Raw genomic sequence first — 16,738 nt, forward strand, 5'->3', positions numbered from 1 at the left:
TATATTTTTATTCTAGTTTTTAACTCTTTATCTGGATTTTGCTGCTGTAGATACCTAACTTACAGATACTGATTAATTTTTTTCATACTGAAACTCACCTGTCCTCTGAATATTTATTCAATAGTAATTTCTTGCCTCCTTCTTAGGTTGCTTGAGGTTTCTCCCACAGTGTGTCACTAATTACTTAAATCTCTCCCTAAATTTTTTATATATACTAAGGATTTTTAAAATATTTTAATCCTCCTTCATAAAAATGAAGGATTTATCAGTTTGTAACGTGCTTTCCAGTTTAAAAAAAAAAAAAGTGTCCACCACCGATAGCTTTTCCAGGAAAAAAAAAATTCACCTTTTGAAATATTTGTCCTTTTTTATTTCCAGATGAATTTTACTGTATATTTGTCAAATTTTATGACGTATCCTACAGCTTCTTAAACTTTTAAATTAAAGCCAAACACTGGATTAGGAATTCAAATACTTGACCAAACAAAATAAAGTCCCTATTCTGTTAGAGCCCTTATTTCAATCAAGAAAAGCACACCTCGGGCCTGAGTTGTGGCTCAGTGGTAGAGTGCTTACCTCACATATGTGAGGCAATGGATTCGATTCTCAGCACCACAAATAAATGAATAAAATAAAGGTCCATCAACAACTAAAAAAAAATATTTAAAAAAAGATTTAAAAAAAAAGAAAAGAAAGGCACACCATAGACAAATTAATAAATATAGAACATGTGAAGTGGTAAAAATCAAAAAAATAATAGACTACAGAGAAAATAAAGGGGAGGCAAGTGGTATAGAGAAGGCGACAGGAGAAGTGGTTATGTCAAAGATTACTATTTATTTAAATTTCTTGCGTAACATCTCATTTTAATGAAGAACTGAAAGAGGAAGCAGCCATGGAGGTTTCTGGGAGAATAGCAATTAATAAACTGTCTCCACTATTAGCATATACATGCCCGGATGCCAGGAACTGATCTCTCTTGCTTACTACTGTACACGCAGCACTTAGCACTTCTGCACTTAATAGGTATTCTAAAATTATTTGTTGAATAATTTTATTAAGTGAAATTTCCAGACACAACTATGTCTGAATTTCTCCCCTAACATATAAGATATATATCCCTTCTCTCTTCTGCTCTAAAAAGGACTGCTACCCTCCCAACGATGACAGGCTATGCTAATAAATTAACAGATGCTAGAGCAGCACTGTCCAACAGAACTGTCTGCAATGATGGAAATCTGTGTCTGTGATGCCCAATTTAGAAGCCCTTAGATATATGTGCTTACTGAACTCTTGAAATGTGGCTGGTGCAACCCAGGAACTGACTTTTTAAACTGAGTTAATTGATTCTGATTAAAATTTAACTTGAGAAAACCATGCGTGGTAAGTGGCTATTAGGCAGGGCAGGAATGCTCTAGAGCCAGTAGCACACCTTTGATCACAGAGAATATAAATCCAAAGGATCATTTTATTATTCCTCAAGCAGAACAAAATGTTCTTCTAAATATCTGAGGCAATATCTCATGTTTTAATTTGCATTCCTTTGCTTGTGAGGCCAAAACTTCCCCAAGTGTTTTCTTTCTATATCTCCTCTGTATGTGAATCACCTGCTCATATACCAAGTTGGTTCTTAGACTCTAAATTTGTTTCAGAAAAAAATATTTTTCTGGATATGTATTAATCATGGGAACTCTGAAAAACTAAAGAAACATAAAATGGAAAACAAAAAAATTATCCAAAATCTTATAATTTAGATAAAACTATAGTTAATATTGGAAAGTTCTTTTCTTATGCTTTTTCCTCTGCCACAATATTTTACATAATTGAAATCCTTCTGGAATTGGTTTTGTATTCTCCTTTTTACACTCAGTACTTCATTATTAGTATTTCTCACATTAAAAGCCCTCAAAAAATAGTATCATTGACTTTAACATCTGTCATGTAGATACAGCAAAATTTATTCATCATTTTTCTATTGGGGAATACTTAAATTATTTGCTGCTTTATATTATCATAAAAGTATGTTGAACTTCTTTGACTATAAATCCTCAATGGTGTTTTTAAATTGTTTCCCAAAGACAGATTCTTGGAAGGTAAATTTCATGATATATTTAAAATTATATAATATTTATTTTACATAAATTATATAATATGAATAAAATAACATATAAAATATGTAAATAATGGAATATTATATAATTTTATTCAGAAAGACTGCATAAAATTATTCTCATCTAATGTAAAGGTACATAAATACACATCCTGCACCATTATGAACATTTAATATTATCTTTTTACTCTTGCAATTAGGATGGTTGGAAATTGGAACTTATTTACCTTTGTATTTTAAAATTATTAATAGTTGGACATTTTTCAGAGGTCTACTAATTACTTATACTTACTCTTTTTATGAATTCCAAATGCCAAAAATAAATTAATTAATCACAAATGTCTGGTTTTCTCCATTGTTTTATTAGATTGCTAGTGCTTTCCTTAACAACATATGTAGTTCTTTATGTAATAGTTAGTACATTTTAAAAGTATATAGTAACTTTTACCAGTTTGATGGTTTTCTGAAATTTTTACTTGGGATGTTTTTATATACCTAAGTATTAAATCTTCAAAGAGTGAAATGTCTAGAATATTCCTAAGAGAATTTCATTCATTGCTTTTATGCTTAAAAATGCCTTTCTCATCCAAAGATATTCATCTACATTTCCATCCATTTTTAGTTTCCATTTGTTCATCTAAAAATCCATTCTGCTTACTGTTACCATGTGATATAAGTCCATTTCACCTCAAACAGCCAGTGTTCTGAAAAATCATTTTGATTTAATTCAAATCAACAATTTTGTTGAGTGCCTATTCCATGCCAAGAATGTTTTACATACTTAGAATCCATCAGTGAACAGATACAAAAATCACTACTCTAATGGAGTTTATATTATTAATTTAATAATCTAAGGACAGGCAATGGGTCAAATACGGCCATATCCACTCAATTATTGTATGTGGCTCCTTACCCTGTAATAATTGCTATAATAGTTATAATAGTGGCCTACAAAGCTGAAATATTCATTATCTTGCTCTTTACAGAAAAAGTTTGCTGATCCCTAGAAATAACCAATCCCTTCTCATTATTGAGTACATTTTTATTATATATTAAGATCTTACATATATAAAGGTATGTTTCTGGCTATTTATTTCATTCCACACACACGCCTAGTTAAGTCTGTATTAAGACTATACTTACTTTGTTTTTAAATAAACTTTTTAAGTCTAGTTAACTTCAGATGACAGTTATGAATTTTTCAACACATAGTTACTGAATATCTACTATGTGTGACACATTGGTCTAGGTGAGGACACAGCAGTAAACAAAACACACAAAATCCCTGTCCTTCCTTTGTTTCTCCTGAAATAGAAACAAATACATAAAGTAACGTCAGCTGGTGGTAAGCTCTATGGAGAAAAATGGAGCAAGTATAGGGGGGTAGTAGGTAGTTAGTGAAGGCCTCTCTAATAGGGTGCCTTTTAAGGAGGGGCATACAAGAAGAGAAGGAAGAAGTCATGAGCGTACCTGGGGCGGGGGTCAAGCAACACAGGAAAAGGCAAAGGTGCTGAGAGAGGAGCATATTGGGAAGAGCAGCAAGGAGGCTACTAGATGGAATGGGGAGAACATCGAGACCAGAGAGTGAAGTGGCAGAAGAGTGAAGGTCAAATCACATACAAGTTTTGCTCTGGGTAAGACATAAAGTCTCTGAAGGAATCTGGAAGAGCAATAGCCTGAATCTCCTCCACTTCGTCTTCTTTCTCCTCCTGATGAGAGATAAGGGTATCTAGTGATCATGATCAAAATGTCCAAAAGTAGTCAAATTGGGGACATTTTAAGACTAGAACTTGCAGAATTTGCAGAAGGGTTGGATTTAAGGTGTAAGGAAAAAGGGTTTACAGGTGACACCAAGATGTTTTACCTGAACCCGGAGTGAGAATGGAACTGCTATTTACAACAACACTAAAGACTTGTGAAGGGATTGTTTTACAGCAGGACATGGGACTGAATAGAGTTTGAGGTCAGATAGTCAAGTGGAGATGTCACGTAGACAGATATGTAAGACTGGACACCAGTGGAAGGGTCTAGGCTTCAATCAACCCACTGTTAAAGTTATGAGAAGGAATGAAATCAGCAAGCGACTGTAGACAGAAAAGGGAGCAAATCCAAGGTGTGAGCCTGGCACATTTCAATATATAGAAGCTGGAAAGATGCCAAAGAAAAAGCCCAGAGACTAAGAAGTGGCCAGTGAGATCAAAGGCAAAGAGAATGGGACTGATCTTGGGGCCCAAGGGAAGAAGTGTTTCAAGAAGTAACTGATCAACAATAATAAATACTGCAAAGAATTTGAAGAGCAGAAAATATGATGCCAGACAGGGAATAACCAACCAACCATAAAGAACAGCAAACACTCAGCAACGGAGCAAGACCCTGTCTCAAAATAAAAAATAAAAAATAAATTTACAAAATGGTTTGGAGTTGAACACTCCTGAGGTAAATTCCTGGTACCAAAACAAACAAACAAACAAACCAGCAAACAGCTCTTCTATCCCAGGTGGACACCATCATTATAATTTAGCATGAAAGTTAACGAGATGAATAGAATTAGAACTGAAGAAAAGGTACTACTCAAATAATAAAATCTATAGAAAACTTTATAATTTTTCACTTCCCTGCAATGCTACTTAATGAAACTTTAAAATGGGGCTTACCAATGGTTCATTCAACTTAAGAAACTCAAGAAAATTAAATAAAATCTTTTTAATCCTATCAAATGAAAGAAATGGGACAGTATGCCCCAAAGTACATATAAATCCTATATTTACTCCTACCTCTTACCTATTTGGTAAGTTAAGTAAAGGGAGTGGGCCATTGCTCAAGTGATCTATCTGAAAATGAAATACCTTGATTTGTCTTGTTAGGCAATGACTGATGGGACAGTGATATGACACTGTGTTAGGTGTGCCTCCTAAATTATTTCTTGGCCTAATTTCATTCTGCCAGTATATCACTTAGAGTAGTCTTGGTATTATAGGATCTTGAAATTGATAGTGAAATTGGGAACATCTTCAAAAATATATACCTAGTCGGAGGTTGACATTGATCATAGTCCACCTTCCTCCATGTGCGTTCTCATAATGATTCGAGCTCCCTGACTTTGCAACAACAGTTATGAAGCCAAAGAAAAGCATTCCTGCTCTACGAACACCCATTTTAGCCGCATTAGAACATAGATCAAAGTGGGCTGTCATTAAATGCTCTGAAAGACACAGTAACAACTTTTCATGGGTCTAATAGCTTTTGCAACCTGCCTGAATCTGGTGTATTTACAGGCCAAGGATGCTGCTTCTATCAGGAAATAAGAATGGAAAAAGTATGTGAAATCTTTTGGCCCCAGTTTATTAAAAACTATCTCTGAAGAAATATTTTCTTATATGGGTCTTAAGAAGATAAAAGACAAGGAGGTGCAAACAAGAAAATGAAAGATCCTAATAGAGGTGACTCTTTGGAGGGCTTTAGTCCAGAGCAAACAAAAGAGCAAACAAAAAGCCCCCGTCAGTGCTGGCTCCAGAAAACCTTAGGAAGAAAGGCGGAAGGCAGTATGAGTGCTACTGTGTGTCAATATTTCATTTATTTTCAAACGATTAATTTTTAAACACAATTGTTCTCAAAATTTCTACTAAAATATAATTGTGCTGGCCAGACCCTGCATGAAGTAGTTGGCTCCAACCTGGATGCCAAATCTTTAAACAGAAACACACACAGACTAGAGGGAACCCAAAAGAATATGGAAACAAGGATCCCAGAAACAACATCAGAGGCTCACAGAAAGGGGTGAAGGATGTATGAAATGCTTGACAAGCTGTGTGGGGAAAGGCTTCTATAGCAAGCGAGTGGAGTCACCTGGCAAATTTTCTCTCTGAAACCCACAGACAAAATTATGAGGCTAATCTAGATCATAAGTTCCTTTAATTTATGCAATTTTATAATTTCAACATAGACCACAGATAAAGAGAATTTGTGCTTCTAATAAAGACTTCTATCTGTGAACTTAACTGTTCTATATTATTGCTAGAAGAACATCAAAGTCAAAATTACCATTAATAAGGGGTGAGGATGTAGTTCAGTGGTAGAGGTTTTTTACCCAGCATGCAGGAGAACTAGGTTTGATCCTCGGTATCACAAAATATACACACACACATTGCACACACACATGTGTGTGTATAATGTGTGTGTATATGTACATATAATAAATTAAAATTTGACTCAATCCAAGAGCTTTTAATAATTAAGTTCTGTGGTAATAAAAACAAAAGCCTCAAAAACAGAAAGAGCATTGTTAAAAGAAATATTCAGGTAGTGCTAAAAACTACAAACTGGACATAAAGTTGAACAACATATATTAATCTCTTCCAACCCTAAGATGCTAGGGTAAGACCACAGCATCCATCTTATCAAATACCTTCCCACAGATTCTCTTCATCATTTCTCACTTATGTTAATCAGGTGTCAGGGGATTTCATAAGGTTGTTATAACATCTGAATTTCATTCATGCCCTCTATAACAACTCATCAACCACTATTGTACATGTTCAGCTTCATGTATACTTTTGGGCTTCTGCCTGTGCCTGATGATCTACCCTTTGGTTATACTCAATATTATTATTTGGTACAGGTCTCAGGGAAGCATTTTAAACTTGCTAGGCTCCACATAACTTTGCAATAACACTAGTGATAATGATATAGGTGAAGTTGCCAACTCTCCTAGAAGACACCAATATGTGCTAAGAGTTTTGCATGCCTTGTTTCACTGAATCTTTCCAGGAACACCATGAGGAATATGTTATTATTATATTCATTATATAAATAAGGAAACTTGGGGTGAGACCATTAAGTACCTTGCACAAGATAACCACAGCCAGTTTGGACATAGACTTTGGTACAGGTAACTTCTGTGAAATACCTACCCTTAACCACTATTCTCCACTAAAGCAATTCCCTAAGTGTGTTTTCTGAACCAGCAACTATAAATCATCACCTTGGGGCTTAAAAATGCCAATTCTCCCAGGTACTGAATCAGAAACTCTCAAGTCAGGGCCCAGGCATCTGTGTTTTAATGAGGCCTCCATGAGCTTAATTCTAAAGCTTGAGAACTACTATCCTCCTGAACAGAAAGTTTGCCTACAAGACCAATTTCTACTCATTTAATCATACGTATTTTGTAATTTGAATCTAAAAGTTTGAAGTAGCTCCTTCATCTTTCCACAGGAGAAGAAAGAAATTCCAGATGTGGAAAAGTCAGGTTTCCTTTTCCTTTCCTGAAACAGGAAAGGTGATTTCCTGATAATTTGGAGAGTGGATTAGAGAATTGTTGCTTTAAAATATGGATGGGAGGGAAACAAGAATAAAAAAGGGCTTTTACAGTATAGTTAAGCCGTCGTCGTTAGACATGAAAAGTGAATAGACCTAGAAGGGCTTGAAATTCCCTTAGAGACTTCAGAATAAAGAACATGCATTATCTGCTTAGTCAAAACAGCTAAAATGAAAAATAAACAAAAAGCACCCTTCCCACAAGCATACTTTAAAAAAAAACATAAATCTATATACTTTTGTCTTCCAAATGTATCAATGAAAAGTGTTTCCAAGGTGCCATAATCAATGGCAGTTATCATCAGCTTTCTGTGGTTTAAAAAACAAAGTCCTTTTAGCATTATAACTCATGTTGCCTAAAATATGCCCTTGATCTTTCCTCAAGCTTATCTCTAGTCAGTAGCACAGTGCATGCGACTCTGCAAATCAGTCTATAATCTCTTTAGCATCTTCCTGCACGTGCAATTTTAAAGCTCAAGCATTGTCACAGAAATCATCCTCTACTTCAAGGACTCTGGAGACTCTTGCACACTCTTGCATCTGGCTAGATACTAAGTTTTCACAAGGCCACAAGGGAATAAATATGAGCATTATGTTAAATCTCATATAAAACAGAATGGTTCCATCTCACCCCAATTAGAATGGCGATTATCAAGAATACGAGCAACAACAGGTGTTGGCGAGGATGTGGGGAGAAAGGTACACTCATACACTGCTGGTGGGGCTGCAAATTAGTGCAGCCGCTATGGAAAGCAGTGTGGAGATTCCTTAGAAAACTTGGAATGGAACCACCATTTGACCCAGCTATCCCACTCCTTGGCCTATACCCAAAGGACTTAAAATCTGCATACTACAGAAATACAGCCACATCAATGTTCATAGCTGCTCAATTCACAATAGCTAGACTGTGGAACCAACCTAGATGCCCTTCAATTGATGAGTGGATAAAGAAACTGTGGTATATATATACTATGGAATATTACTCAGCCATAAAGAATGATAAAATTATGACATTTGCAGGCAAATGGATGAAATTGGAGAATATCATGCTAAGTGAGATAAGCCAATCTCAAAAAGCCAAAGGACGAATGATATCGCTAATAAGTGGAGGTTGACACATAATGGGGGGGAGGGAAGGGTTAGAGTTAGTTTTAGGGAGGGGGGCAAGTATAGAGGAAGGAACTACTGTATAGAGGGTAAAGAGGGGTGGGAGGGGTGGGGGGAAGGGAAAAAAATAACAGAATGAATCAAACAACATTGCTCTATGTAAATTTATGATTACACAAATGGTATGCCTTTACGCCATGTACAAACAGAGAAACAACATGTATCCCATTTGTTTACAATAAAAAAAAAAAAAAAAAAAAAAAAAAAAAAAAAACAGAATGGTTTCTTTACAGGTGCAGATTTACCTGAGAAAAGAGAAAGTGGATTCCAGTTAGATAGAAATGATGTAAAACAGGAACTACCCTAGTTCACATGAACTTGAACCTAGTAGAGATGGCACACACTTTACCACCCAGAGATACAATGAGTGCATTTCACCTGGAAATTGTGGCTAAGAAGAAAGCATTCTTGAAAAGGAAAAGCACATGTCCTATTATATTATCCAAAGGTGTTCATGGGTATATAGGGCTGTGGTCAGTATTTTACTGTATTTACTTTGTTGTCCCTCCTTCCAGAAGGGGTTATGGAGAGGCAGTGAGATACCATTCTATAAGACGGTGGAAATAAGGGCTTCACCAATACTTTTCCAAAAACATGTATATGAGATCTCTATAAAGCTACCAGCACTCAGGAAAATAGAGAGGCCAGAGAGACCAGCACAGGTCATTATAACTCATAACAAGTCTAAGGAGTTTACTATATAGTATTTTTACCACTGAAACCCTTATTTTCACTTCATATCCCATTATTTAAAAAGAAAACTAGAGAAGAATTTTTAATTAAAATAATAGACCCTGGATATTATAATAATTCACTTTGCAAAAAGAAAGGCTAAAACATACTAAAGAGAATTCAGTGCTATGTATCAAGAAGATTCACTCCTTCCTTTCTTTATTCATTCACTTACTTAGTAATGACATAGCAAAAATATTCTGAGCAGTATCTCGAAAATGCCAGCCAGGTCCACATGTCCTTTCCTAACTCCTGTACCAAAACGGAACAAAACAAAAACAAGAGGAAACAGACTCCAAGTCAAAAGCAGAGTCTAGTTTTGCTGACATAAGTGATAATACCACATGATGAACTTATTTCAGCATGCTTCCAAGGAAGGCTGAATGAGCAACAATGATTAATGATAAGTCTGCAGTCAGGTCAAGTGCCTACCTGCCTGAAAGAGAAGGTCAAGGCCTAGCAACCTCCCCCACCTGTGGTGTTAATTGTACTCAAGGTAAGAGTTGATTATAAATTGACCTCTGCCAAATGTCTTCTCAGATCAGTGTAGAAAGGCTATTAAAATTCTACTTAATAACAAATATCATTATAAAAATAAAAAATGAACACTATCTACTGCTACATATACTGTAATAGGTATTTTGTGGATATTAACTCATTAAATCTTAAAATCTTGTGAAACACATTCACAACTTCATGATTGTAAGAGACTGAATCAAAAGGTAGTAGATTTGATGGAAATTGCAGATGTTTTAATTCTGTTCAGTCAAAATGCACGTTTCCAGCCTTACTAAACATGAACTGTACTTAAAGGTGAAAAGTGCAACTTACCCTTGCCATATCCACCAAGAAATTCTCAAATAATTTCCAAATATGGTTACTTGTGTAGATTTCTTTCATTTCCACTTCAGTGTCAACATAGCAGTGATTAACAAAGTTCACATAAGCAATTTTAACCTGTATAAGTTTCAAATACAAAAGAAAGTTCATTTCTTTATTGATCACTTTCAAATATCAATTACAAAAGGTTAAAATGTGTTAGTTCCTATAGTAGATTACTGCATATTTATCTACCTAGAAAGCATTCCCATTTCCTTTCTTCAATCCAGGGGTGAATATGTGATCTAGTACTCAGGTCTGTAGGCCAAGGGACTGATGTGAGAATGAGCACTTAATGCAAACCAAGCCTATCATCCTATCATGGAGACTCTAGGAGTCAGGGTTCTGTCTCTCTTTCTCTCCCCCCCCCCCTTCTTACTAAAGTGAAACATGTTAAATCTTAACTTCAAGAAACTCTTCTAGAGGTGTAGAGAGAAAAAGTATGTCCAGAAGTGAATGAGGCAAAGACACAAAGGAATCAGGGACAAAAGAAAGAATTCTGAGATTGTTTAAACCTCTCCATCCAACTGAACAATAGTCCTTCAAATTTCCAAGTACAAGAGCCAGCAAAATTCCCTTACATCCCTTTTCTTGTTTTACCTAGTTTAAGTTAGGTCTCTGTCACCTGCAACCAAAAGTACTAATACAATGTTTAAATATGTTGACAAAATAATACTTCATTGACATTAAAGAAAAAAAATTACATTACCGATCCTGAAAAAAAAGGCTCACAGTTAACAAGAAGAAAAAAAAAGTATTATTTTGATATGTAGTACAGTCCTCAGAATCAGCAAAATTCCTCATGAAGGATTAGGATGTCTCATCAACATATACCATTATAAAGCACACAGGGCAGTCATTTTTTATTTTATTTTTCTTTGTTTCTCTCATTGTAAAAAATCTAATAAATGCTATAAATCTATAAGAAAAATATATATACACAAAATAATCAATTAAATTATTTTGGGGATCCATAGAATTGGTGTTAGAACCACAGGAACACAGGGCCAGCTTACACACTCTCAGTGGTTTTCTCTGCTTGACTGGGGTCTAACACAAGCCATCCACAGCAGGTTTGTGTGTTGAGGATGGTCACAGGGAGGGAGACATCTGAGTCAGTCAGCATGCCATCACGGACTTCACAGCAGCTAATATTTATGCAGTGTTTACTGTGTGCCAAACACCTTGGGCATTTTGTATGTATGATCTTATTTAATTCAATTCTCCAACAATCCTATCAGGCTTGTATTATAATTATTCTATCTTAAAATTGTGGAAATTGAAAATATTGGAAAGTTAAGTAATTTGTTTGAGTCAGTGATATCACTATGAAGTAATTGATCCAGGACTCTGACTCATCCTTTAATTCATTTTTTCATTCATTCAAAACATGTGTATTAAGTGTTGTTCCTACTCAGACAATGTAATGAACAGAAACAACTCTATTACTCTCATGGAGTTTATAATCTCAGAAAAGAGTAGGAGTGTTAAAGATATTTATTAATTAATAAAATTCAAATGATAAATTTCACATTATAGACACTTATAGACTCTACTAAGGGAGGCCAGGACACTTGCCCCTGAAGATGTAAGGCTCAGATCAGGTTGTGAAGGGTGAAGGGGAGTTACTCACACAAACACAGAGGTAAGGGTGGTACCATCAGGGGAGCTGCCTGTGGGAAGAGGCATGGCCAAAACCAGGACTCAAATAAGGACAGAACCCACTGTAAGGACTTCCTCACTACACTGTATTTTGTCTGTTATCTTTCAAAAAAAATCATGGCATGAAGTATCCTGGGATTGAGGTGTCAACAGTCCTACAGGATTTCCAAAAACTTTCTTTCAAGTCCATCACGACAGAAGACTATTTAGAATTGGGGACATTAACCTCCCCTGACACCATTTTAAGTTACTGTGATTTAAAATGTTTGGTTTAATATCATTTTCAGTATATTACACAATTACAAATTTTTCAATAATATACCAAAATAGTAGAAAAGAAAGAAATTATTATGATGTACATTCCTGGAAGCCTCATTAATAGAATCCTTTTGGCAGAAAACCAGCTTGTTGGTTAATTTTCCCCCCATCATCAAAGCCAAACTAAGAGGTGAAGGAGGATATGTGAAAAAAAGCAAACTGGGTATGCATATTTTCGAGAATGTATCTATTACATAAAGCAAGGCAAACCTACATCCAGTATGTGATCCTGCAGCACTAGCCTAGCCTCTCCAATCAATGATTGTAAATCATTTGTGAAGTGCCTGTTTATTCTCAAAAATATACTAGAGGCTACAGGTAAAGTTTTCTGTTTGATCTGATTACATGTTTAAAATTTAAGAGACATCTTTAGTAGCTTCCAGTAAATTAACAGGGGCCATACTTTAAAAAGTTTGATGCTTCTTCAAAATTTCTTATATAACTGAAAAAAAAAAAATAGAGCTTTTCATGCTCTTTTAAATTTCCCAAATTACATAGCTAACTACAGTTTCTCAATTAAATATGCAATCTCATAAATATTAGTATGGGAAACTTCTGGTATTTAGATGTACTTTAAAACTTTATGATGGTTCTACAGTCACTGAGCTTCTGCCAGGCTTACCTCAGGAATGCAGTCATCATGGGTCACCACCCTCACTATGTCGTCCAAGGGCAGAAGGGAATTACACTTGATTTCAGTGTAGACATTCTTCCCCTCTGTGCACGCTGCCAGCAACTCCACAAGGGTGATATGGTAGGCTAAGGGGCCACTGTCATCCCCTCGGTCTCTCTCTGAACACATCATATGGAGAAGGATTGGAAATGATGCTCTATCATTGTAAAAGATCAGCACATCTTCACCCCCATTTATCAACTGAAATGATAATGAAAGAATCTCCATTGCAGTCCAAATTTTCATTCCTGCATTTTATTTCCAAAGGCTTGATCTATACAGAAGCACATGTATCTCTTTATAAAAACATAGGTAATTGAAAAAGCATCATTATGCCAAGGAAGAATGGTGAAAAGTTTGTAATCATGTGCCAAGTGATAAGTTGTGATAAGACACCAAAATGAGGCAGGGACATAGGGAAGCAATAGAGATGGCAAGAATTAAACAACATGGACAGCAGCAAGGTGTTCATCAGTGAGCAAGACGCTGAAATAAAACCTGTAGAAGAATAAATTGATTTTCCTTTGCGTTAAATAGAGGACTCCACTGCCAAAGCACTGGCTATCACCTAAGTCTAATTTTTACTAAACGGTATGCCATATCCCCAACCACTTCAGTAGTGACTTAGTAAGCAAGTACATCAAACCAAGTATAAATCTACAAAAATCTGGGAAATTCCATGTTTATTGGAAAGGAATCAGTAGAAAACAGAGGTAAAAGCAGAGGACAAAATAAGGAGAAGACTGAATAAATAGACACAAAGAAATGAATAGGTAGGGGCTTACAGGACATGAATTTTCCTTCAGATTTTGTTACATAATTTTAGTGGAAAATTCCAGCAGGTGGCAATTTTACTGCTTAAACATCATAATTTTTTTTTTTTTTTTTTTTTTTTTTTTTTGTGGTACTGGGGATTGAACTCAGGGCCTTGTGCTTGCAAGGCAAGCACTCTACCAACTGAGCTATATCCCCAGCACTCTACCAACTGAGCTATATCCCCAGCACTCTACCAACTGAGCTATATCCCCAGCCCAAAATCATAAAATATTATCATCTATTGCTTATCAGTACCAATTTTCTAACTGCAATATGAGTATTCTAGTGGGAAACTATAGATAAATAATTTTTAATTTATTTATCATATTTAAATTGATAATATTTAAATTGATAAGCCAATGAATTGGCTTACTGTGAGTTTTGTTGAAAGAAAATGTATATATCACAAATTTGTTAAATATTAACATAATATTAAAAATACTTCCTCACACATAAAAACACTTTATTTGATAAATACCATAGGAACAGCTTAAATATTTGTTACTTTCTCATTCTAATTCTTTCAATGGTGATCAGAATCCAAATCAAATTACTTCCCACACATTTCTAGGCGTTAAAGAAGAACTAACGTAAATACAAATATAGTTTTTAAAAAGGTAAATTTTACAAGTTTAAAATGTTCCTTACAAGGTTTAATAACAATAATTTACATTTAAAAATTCTAAGTTTTCACTGAATTAATTTTAAGATTTCTAAATGGCAGGAGGGACTCATATTGAATCAATACAAAAACATCTCCCATATCCAATTTGAAAGAATATAATTGCAAAACTGTCCCCAAACCAACACAGTCTACAATGTAAGTGTTTGGTAGCCATGACTTGAAGCTGCCTTAATCCAGAAAGGCCACGAGAGAACCATTCAGTCACAGAGTGGTGATTTACCCAGATGGGCTCTGTGGGCTGCCAGTTCCCCAAAGTCTCACATTTATTTCCTAGTGAGTAACTCACGCTTCATGTAAATCTCACTCAGTGCAAAACATCAAGGGCAAAATAAACTAAGTACTTTACCCATTCATTTTTCTTAGATTCTTGTGTTATTCTATGTAGCAAGTTTCCACCTGCTATAATAAAGCACTGAAAGTAGTTTTTATCAATTGGTTCCTTCCAAAGCCTTTGCAAATTATGACAGAGAATACCCATTCTACATTTCAGAAACAGAGCAATAAAGGTACTAGAAAACCAGAGTTCTGTCTCTTTGTTGCATTATTGAAAACTTAAAAATACTAAATTTTCTATTTTAATTTTAAATAATCTTGTGAAATCATAAGACTTTAGTCATTATTTAACATAGCCAAATTCATTATGGATCAAAAGGGGAAACTCTTAGAAAATCATACACTTAAGTTGTATGCTTAAGTTGTTTTGCTTCACTGGACTAAAGCAAAATATAGTTGTGCTTCAGGAGTCATGATGAAATAATTTTCCAAAACTGTTGTTTGGATTTTTTTCTTCCTTTAAATTAACAGAAAACACATATTCGAGCACATTATTCAGGTGAAGCTGATAAAATGCAAACTGAGAACACACCTCTGTCATTACCATATCCTGGCATTTCTTCACATATTTACCATCTGCTTTTACAATCGTTTGCAAAAACCTCAGGTACTCCACGTGGCGGCCATGTGTCTCAATGCAGTGCACAAAATGCTGCACAACCCGCTCACTGATTTCATTGCACAGATGATAATTGTTCATGAAGATGTGCCGCATGGTTTCTGCTTCAAGGAGCTAAACAGGGAACACACTTTGTAATAATGACAAGATCAATTTTGTATTCTACAAAGTTGGACTAATTTTCCTGCTTGGGATCAGTTTTACATTTTATATGAAGCCCCAGTGAATTTTCTGTGCAAGTATTCTACAAAACGCAATGAGATCATTAACCATTAAAAGAAATTCAGCTCACAAAGGAACTCAGTTGGAGACAGGAGCTTATTATCAAGAAGTACAACATGTCAGCAACAGTGTTCTTGACATTAATTTAATTATCTATTATTCAAAATCAGTTCTTTCTTAAGATCTGCTTAAACATGTTTAAAAGACTAGTGCTAACTCTTTCTTTGAGTTACCCGTATTTTATTTTATGGTATTATTAAGCTAGTTCTTTGTTGTACCATATAATTGTTCTAACATTAAACTATATATGAAAAAATGAAATTGTCATTTGCATATAAAATTTTTGCAATTTTTTGATTTACTTAAAAAAGTCCTTAATGGAAATAATAATAAGATCAATTTTAGGGAGAGAATCCCGATAAGGAAAAAATGAGGTGACAAAGATTAATAAACTTCTGTTCATTATTGCTACTAAAATTAATTTGATGCATACTTTACTATAAATATTAGGAGTCACTAAAATACTTACACCAGGAGTTAAGAACAAATTCAGATGTTTATGAAGAAGAATTTGATTCTGTGGATTTCCTCTGCAGAAATTCTGCAGGAAGGTATGGGCTAGATTCATTACCTCATTCATCTTTTCATCATTCTGTAAGTTAAAAGAGTAGCACATGATACACGGAAACAAACCTGAGTACAAATATTATCAAAAATATATTCCTTCAGAAGACTACCTTTCTATAAATTTTATCACAAAGTGCACAAAACGTGTTAGTTTACTAACTCTACTTTTGTCACACACTGGCAACCTCTTTAACATCTATCTATAAACTAGAAATTATAAAATTAGGCTTTCTTTGACCAGTACATACACAAAATGTAAAAGGCAGCAAAGTTAAATGAAATGCATGAAACATCAAAGTCAATGGGTAAGTTGACATTTTCTCACACTCCCTAACAACACCTTTGCCACTTCTTTTCTCCCATCTCCCTTAACCTAATGAACAAGTATAGACAGTAACTGTTCAGAGATGGTTTAACAATTCCAAACACAAGATTTCCTAACAGTTTTTACAAGATATTTACAAAAAGTTTTATTTTACTACTTCTACTTCTAAACATATCAAGTACTTTTAAATATCTACAAGAACTAAATATTTCCTGTAAGAACTTACCCACTATGCACACAGCACTGGTAAATAAAAT

General features: G+C 34.8%; 1 protein-coding gene across 2 annotated transcripts in view; it reads right to left on the bottom strand.

The window, feature by feature from the left end:
- Nucleotides 1-16,738, bottom strand: part of ITPR2 (inositol 1,4,5-trisphosphate receptor type 2) — a 525,070-nt gene that overhangs the window by 235,887 nt on the left and 272,445 nt on the right. For both annotated transcript variants that reach the window (XM_079139251.1, XM_079139250.1), the window contains 4 exons: nucleotides 16,059-16,181; nucleotides 15,221-15,421; nucleotides 12,804-13,055; nucleotides 10,154-10,279 (listed from right to left, as the gene is read on the bottom strand). In XM_079139251.1, the coding sequence (XP_078995377.1) occupies nucleotides 10,154-10,279; nucleotides 12,804-13,055; nucleotides 15,221-15,421; nucleotides 16,059-16,181 (702 nt within the window). The remainder of the gene's footprint in view (nucleotides 1-10,153; nucleotides 10,280-12,803; nucleotides 13,056-15,220; nucleotides 15,422-16,058; nucleotides 16,182-16,738) is intronic.

Source organism: Sciurus vulgaris (assembly GCF_902686455.1).
Source record: "Sciurus vulgaris genome assembly, chromosome: 5".
In the NCBI taxonomy this organism is placed as follows: domain Eukaryota; kingdom Metazoa; phylum Chordata; class Mammalia; order Rodentia; family Sciuridae; genus Sciurus; species Sciurus vulgaris.